Raw genomic sequence first — 7396 nt, forward strand, 5'->3', positions numbered from 1 at the left:
GGGATCTGCAGAGACTGTCTGGAATTTCTTAAATAGCATGATTGATTACTGCATCAGTCTGTTTGTTTCCACTGTCTTGCAAACAAGCTTCTGTATTTTGGAACGCATCTCACTGTATGAGTCACATGATCTTCAATAGCTGACACCAACCACTGCCTAACCTTCATTCATAATCAGCTGAAAGAGATCACGTTTCATCTTAGACATGAGGCTCATAGATAGATAGATAGATAGATAGATAGATAGATAGATAGATAGATAGATAGATAGATAGATAGATAGATAGATAGATAGATAGATAGATAGATAGATAGATAGATAGATAGATCCACGTATTTGATAACATTACAGGGGTTTCCTTGGAAATGACCATCTCTCCCATGCATATCATGACACAATGATTGCTTTTTTGGTACACGGAACAGCAGACAATTTCTAATCATGGCTTTGCCACCTGGAGGTAGCAGCAGGCTGTAAATTTTGAAACCAAGTCAGCAAATGTTTTCAATTTTAATCTCTTGTCAGTTGACATTTTTCTTGTCAGATGTATGTGGGGCACGCATGTGCAGTTTTTGTGCAAAGGATCGCCTCTTGAGGAATATTTGAACCACACTTCAGTATGCCTAGGATAAGTTCTTTAAGCAGTTGATGCATCGAGAGGGAAATAGATTTGTGAATGCTGATGATAGATTGGCCTTTCACTGTCCAAGCCTTTGCAGGGAGTTTGTTCTGTGGTTCCAAGCCAAACTGAGACTAGAGAATCTGAATATCACCTTGTGGTGCTCGCTTCTGTCATTCAGTTTTCAAGGTCCTAATTATCCTTCTGTTCTGAACTGGGTAACCCAAGCTATCATGATCTCACCTGATTTTGGAAGATAAGCAGGGTTGTACTTGGATAGAAGACCACCAAGAAGAAGAAGAAGAAGAAGAAGAAGAAGAAGAAGAAGAAGAAGAAGAAGAAGAAGAAGAAGAAGAAGAAGAAGAAGAAGAAGAAGAAGAAGAAGAAGAAGAAGAAGAAGAAGAGTTGGTTCTTATATGCCACTTTTCTCTACTCGAAGGAGTCTCAAAGCAGCTGATGGTCACCTTCCCTTTCCTCTCCCCACAACAGACACCCCGTGAGGTGGGTGAGGCTGAGAGAGCCCTGATATCACTGCTTGGTCAGAACAGTTTTATCAGCGCCATGGCAAGCCCAAGGTCACCTAGCTGGAAGTCCAGGGGTGCTATGTAGAGATAAGTAATGACTCTATGTCTCTTGCTTTGAACATCCCACGGGGTCACCATCAGTCAGCTGCAACTTGACGGTGCTTTCATCCCCTTTCCAGCATTCTTCCACATCTGGGCGGTGGACATATGATGTCACCACTTTATCGTTTTATTCATTGACGGCGATGCATTTAGACAGATGGAACTCTGCTTTGGGTTGCACTGAACCTCATTAAAGTTATGCCTTATCTTCCCAGGGGAGAGCTCACTGAAAGAGAGCGTAACAAATAATGGGAATAAAACTGTTATCAGCTACCACAATGGCTCAGTTCAGATTTGATGCAAAACTACGGTTTAATGAAATGTATGGAACCCACCACGTTAACTGGGGCTACTGCAGGTGCCTCAAACCAGGATATGAACCGTCTTTTTAAACCACAGGCAATGCTAATGTAGGTTGTCTGGGATGTATCTGTTTTCCCATTGACAGTCTGTGTCTGCCGTGCCTGCAGAGTCACTTGGCAAGTACAACGCAAAACAGGAACTGCTTAAGAACCAGTGTGGCTGCTGCAAGGCAGGCTGGGACAGCTGATGCAGAGGCAGGGCGAAAAGCGATAATGCTGGGGCTAAGATTTGCTAAGGCAAGCCAGGATTCAATTATTGTCTTAGTTTTGCCAACTAACCCTGGCTCAAATAAGCCATTAGTTGATGAATAAATGTACAAGAATTCTCCTGGGAGGAAGCTGTGCAGCACAGAGGCTACCTTGGCACCTGCTGTGCTGTCCGACCTTCAAACGGAGGGGCTTTGTGTGGGGAATGGAATTTGTAGGACATGAGGAATAGGATGCTCTTTTGGGGGATAGGTAGGTTCTTGTAACTGAAATGCAACCTCTTGTTTTTCCCTTCTGGCAGTGCACCGTGACATGCGGCGGAGGTGTGCAGACACGGACTGTGCAGTGCCTTCGGCAGGGTCAGCCATCGGCAGGCTGTCTGGCCCATCAAAAGCCAGCAATATCAAGGGCTTGCAATACTAATTTCTGCCTCGCTCCTGAGAAGAGAGGTAAGAGCGCCACTTGTATTAGCAAACATGTGTCCGAACAGCTCTCAAAAAGATCCCCCTAAGTAGCATGGATAAGCTTGTGATCAATGAATCAGGCAAGGCAGAACTACTGGAAGAGAGACCGAGGGAAGGCAAAACACGGATGCCACGGTGGTGATGTTGGAAATCCTGCAACTATTATCTCTAATGAGATGTTTCACACATGCGTACACATAATTTCATGTCCCGTCCCTTGGCATCAGCCACCTGAATGCATTGGCGGACCTTGCTGAACCACAAGGAATTTGTGGTGACTTCGAGTGTACCATTGGATCCCGGGCTACTTGTTCCTGTTGGCAAGTCATCACTTGATGGCAATGCTAAAGTCATCAAGTGATGAGCGTCTATGTTAGAGTCAGCAGAAATCCATGGAATCTTGACTGTCCATACAGAGTGGAGGAATAGCTTGAAATAGGCTACTGGTTAATTGCGAACAGCTTCCTACGTAAGAAATTTACTTCTAAATAGAGTTCCTACCAAATTCCATCTGAAATACCTCCTGACATTTGGCAGTGGGGCTGGGGTGGATTATATATTTGAATTCTTCCAGTTGGCTAATAATGATACCCACTTTCTGTCCTGGGTGAGTACATATCTGCACCCCCCTTTCGCCTTCTGGTCTTCTCGCTGGATTTCTTACCCAACGTCTGTTACTCATTTCATCCCAGCCTTCTCCCTTCCCCCCTGCTTGCAGCTGTAGAAGTCCTTTTTGACTTTATTGTAAGTAGGTCTTCAGGCTCTGGAGATCAATTATCTCTTCGCCGCTTTCTAAGTCTCTGTCTCCACCAGCGAACGTGGCCAGCTGCGCTGGAACGGTTTGGAGGCCAATCACTCTCAATTACCCACCGCATAGTTCCAGCTCGGTGAGTCATTGGGGAGAGATTGAGGGGAAAGAAATGAGTCTTTCAGGGAAAGTTAGCGTGCTTCCCTAGACAGGCTGGGTCAGCTCCTCTGCTCAGTTTTCCTCATTTACATCCGTCTGCTAGGCACCGTAAAGCAGAGGCTGTAAGTCAGCTTGGAACAGAAAATAAATATCATTTAAAGGAGAGTCATGCATACAATGACTGATTCCCCTTTCCCCCCCCCCTCAAAATATAGGAACAGGCTTCAGGTCTGAAGGCTGTTCCTCTGAAGACAAAGCAATGTCATGAAACAAGCCAGGGCAGGAGTCTAGCGATGATGGGATTTCCCCTGTTCCAGTCCTCCACTGCTCCCTGGGGACCATTCGGTCCTGCTTTGCAGCTCTTCTGGAATTGCTTTAACTAGGGCAGTTGTACGGATTGCTTGTGAAATAGGAGCACGTGAGATTTGCTGCAATTGCTGTTTTCTAATGCTAAATGCACCTTATAAGAAAGACTTCTGGTATGGCCTTTTGTCTGATGCCCACACAGTGTAGTGGTTAAGAGCAGTAGCTTCTGATCTGGCAAGCTGGGTTTAATTCCCCGCTCCTCCACATGCAGCCAGCTGGTTGACCTTGGATTCATCCCAGCCCTGATAGTGCTGTTCCTGCAGAGCAGTAAAGCCAGAGATCCCTCAGCCTCCCCCACCTCACATGGTGTCTGTTGTGGGGAAAAGGAATAGGAAGAATCCGAGAAAGGTCCTGGGGGTGATTATTTGAGTTGCCAGCATGCAATCCTGTAGGGCAGGGGTAGTCAACCTGTGGTCTTCCAGATGTTCATGGACTACAATTCCCATGAGCCCTTGCCACCAAATGCTGGCAGCAGTTCATGGGAATTGTAGTCCATGAACATTTGGAGGACCACAGGTTGACTACCCCTGCTGTAGGGTGCTCCCATGTCCTTGGCAGGGCAAAATTCAGCACAGCTACCCAGCACTACAGACTTGTTAAGGGACACATTGTTTAATCCAAACATCTTTCAGTCACTGAACTCTTTCCACTCACCGGGCATCTACTTAATAAACAGGACCCTGAAGACTAACCAAATTTGATTTCTGGCATAAGTTTTCATAGATAAAAATCCACTTTTCCCCAGATATCAAGCAGTATCTCTTTACCTTTTACGTGGAAGGTATAGAAGATAGTTGATCCATTTGAAATGTGTTATTGGAGTTTTAGGGGTACCATGGGCTGCCCAAATCAAGCCTGAACTGGTCAGCTCTTGAATCAGCTCTGAACTTTACACTGTCATCTTCCATGTAAACTAAATGCATGTGCTTGGTATGTTTTTTTATCATTACAGATGATCCTTCTTGCGTGGACTTCTTTACTTGGTGCCACCTGGTTCCTCAGCATGGAGTTTGCAACCACAAATTCTATGGCAAACAGTGCTGCAAATCATGCACACGGAAGAACTTATAAAAAAGGTGATTTCCTCTGAGCTTTGGATGACAAGCACCTCCTTTAAGTTACTGGCAAAACGGAGTTTCCCATGAGGCCTTCCTGTCCTTTGTATCATGTACGTTTCCAATGGAAGAGACTTGGATTCAATAGAGCAATATTTGCTGTGGTACAATGCTTGATGAACCATCGATGCGCAAAGATTGGGTTTTGACCAAAATGCACAGGGTATTATTAAACTTTAGAAGGCTAGGGCAATTTTTAGCCTTCTTCTGATTTCACCATTTCCATTTCCCTCTGTTATGAGCAAAAGCCTTCTGTTTAGTGGTCAAAGCAGGTCTTTAAAATGGACTGGCACATGGTGCTCCTAACTTGTACGGCGCACTCGACTTCCAACAGAGCAGTGTAACAGCATGATCCAGAGTTCAATCAGCCGGTTTTTGACTGCCAATAGCACATCCAACCAAAACAGGGTGACCTATAGGTTTGAGAAACTGAATTGGTGACTGATGATACAATGCATTGTTGTACATCATGCGGGTGTGTGATTATCAACCATGAGCACATGTGTCGCACTCTCAGAATAAAAGGTGCTTTATTGTGTTGTACTTGCTGCTGGGAAAGCAAGTATGGCATTAGAATAGATTGTTGTTGTTGTTTTTAATGCCCTTTTCTGCTTTAATTCATAAGGTTGTTTCCATGGTATCCCTTTAGTCTGGCATTGACATGATCTGTTCACTTGTTTTTTTAAAGAAAAAAGAATTCAGATGATTTCACTAGCAACCTGTTGCATTCCTTCATTTTCACTGTTGTCTGTCTTTTTTTTTTCTGATTCAAGGTGATTTTTTAAAAAAACTAAATGTTCCCACCCTATGTCATGTAGACAATCAAAGTGCTCTTTCAGCACACCAGTATCTTTATACCATTCTCCTTTCCTTCTACCTTTTGCTTAATTGGTTCCTGTCTTCTTGTTCCTGGCTGTGGCGTTCTTGAATCAATTGTTCATTAACAGATCATTTTTATGTGATGAAGCTTTGCAGCCATAGCGAGTGCTCATTTTTAGTATCCCAGATCCTTTAATTTTTACTCTTGATATTGCTCAGATTGAATAGATAGCAATGGCTTTGGCTGCTAAGGGGAAAACAACATATAACCCCCTCCACATACACACACACTAAGAACTAACAGTTCAAGAATACCTATCAATGTTCTCAAGGAAGTAATTAATTAGGCTGCAGAACACAAGGAAATGTGGAGGGTGAAAGGAAATGGCTGCTTGCTACTGACTTCCAATAATTATGGAAAGGCAAACATTGCTGGACTTTTATGGGGAGAAAACTGAGATTCCCATTCAGCTTTGCTTGACTGAGCAGGAAAAAAGTGATTGAGACTTCAAGAAGCCTAATGTAATCATGGTTAATGTGACAGGTACAATTCAAGATTCCAGCTCAACAGAATGTGGCAAAACTTCTTTTGTGTGCATATTTAACCTATGGAGAAAGATGCCATTCTTTGAGAATCACCTAGCTATCAATCAGATGGTTTGCCTGTATTGCAGCTGACTGTAGCTTGTTGATATATCTATGTTCATTTGACCATTTTTCAGTGGTGCTGGCATTTTTGGACCCAGATTTGAGAAGAATCAGGACGCAACATATTTCGAAGGCGAAACTGAAAACCAGGGAAGAAGAAGTAAAGTATTTATTTCATTGCCAAAACCCATATGGCTAAGGCAGAGTTGTGTCCTGCTATAATTTTCTGGGGAGTGGCTAAAAATGCCATTTTTCCCCTTTGCCACTTCCACCCCTTTCCACAGCTTCGTTTGATGAATGGAGCTGAGCTTTATTGCTTCCTAAAGTACCATTTCAAACTAAAATTAGCCACATCGGCAGTAATGGCAGACAGTGGTCAGTTAAAATTAGCAGCTGGATTTGCAACAGTTTAAATGGAAACAATGTGCATGTTCTGAATTTGTTTACGGAATTATTATTAGAACCATGTCTCATGGATGCTTGTGTCTCGAACATTGAACATTTTGAAACAATATCATCAAGGGGATATTTTCCTTCCCCCCGAAATGTCAAGTTTTGTTCTATAATTGTGTCATTTTTTTATTATTTGATGTAAAAATATTAATTTATTACTGCATAGCCTTTTTATTTCATCACTTGCTTCCTAAGTAAGTGGCAGTAAATTCAGAAGAGAAAAGTGACATAAAGGTATGGATTATGGTGTATAAAAAAAAGCGCAACGTATAAAGTGTACTATTTAATTATTTTATAAGTTTTATAATAAAATACTCGGTTACAATATGTTTGATACCCGTACAAGTTTTGAATAAAATATGGAGGCTCTATGTATACTGAGAGTTGTGGTCAGTCATTTTTTCTATTATTTCATGATCTTTGGGGTTCCCTGCCTTGTGCATTTTCATACTATATACTTAGATGTTTTGTATCACTTTGCCAACAATTATTGAAATAGTTATGTGGCTCATGCCTTGGTCGCCTTGACCAAAGTTCCAAGATCCTCTTGGAGCAGCCAGTGGTCTTCCTCCCATGAGCCCCGCTTCCTTGTTTCTCAGGCTTTCGGGTTTGTCTGGCCTCCTATTGTACTCTGTTATGGCTGCCCTTTTTCTGCCTCTAGGTGTCAAGCTGTAAACTGTGCATACATTGGATGATAAGGTAGTACATACCTGTAAGTACATACCTGTGGGAACAAAGAACACAGGGGTGGGGTTAGGGTCCTGGCTCTATACCTATTTCAAAGTTTTGTTTGTCTCTAGCTTTAGCAAC

At 42.8% G+C, this 7396-nt stretch overlaps 1 protein-coding gene across 5 annotated transcripts in view; it reads left to right on the plus strand.

Annotated features, from left to right (window-relative positions):
* ADAMTS18 (ADAM metallopeptidase with thrombospondin type 1 motif 18) overlaps positions 1-6950 on the plus strand; it is an 89229-nt gene extending 82279 nt beyond the window's left edge. For 4 of the 5 annotated variants that reach the window (XM_077309768.1, XM_077309770.1, XM_077309771.1 and 1 more), the window contains 2 exons: positions 2116-2263; positions 4504-6950. In XM_077309768.1, the coding sequence (XP_077165883.1) occupies positions 2116-2263; positions 4504-4622 (267 nt within the window). In that variant the 3' untranslated portion in view covers positions 4623-6950. The remainder of the gene's footprint in view (positions 1-2115; positions 2264-4503) is intronic. The other variant, XM_077309769.1, reaches the window with a different exon arrangement.
* The last annotated feature ends 446 nt before the right edge of the window (positions 6951-7396 follow it).

The sequence above is a fragment of the Paroedura picta genome, chromosome 14 (genome assembly GCF_049243985.1).
Source record: "Paroedura picta isolate Pp20150507F chromosome 14, Ppicta_v3.0, whole genome shotgun sequence".
In the NCBI taxonomy this organism is placed as follows: Eukaryota; Metazoa; Chordata; class Lepidosauria; order Squamata; family Gekkonidae; genus Paroedura; species Paroedura picta.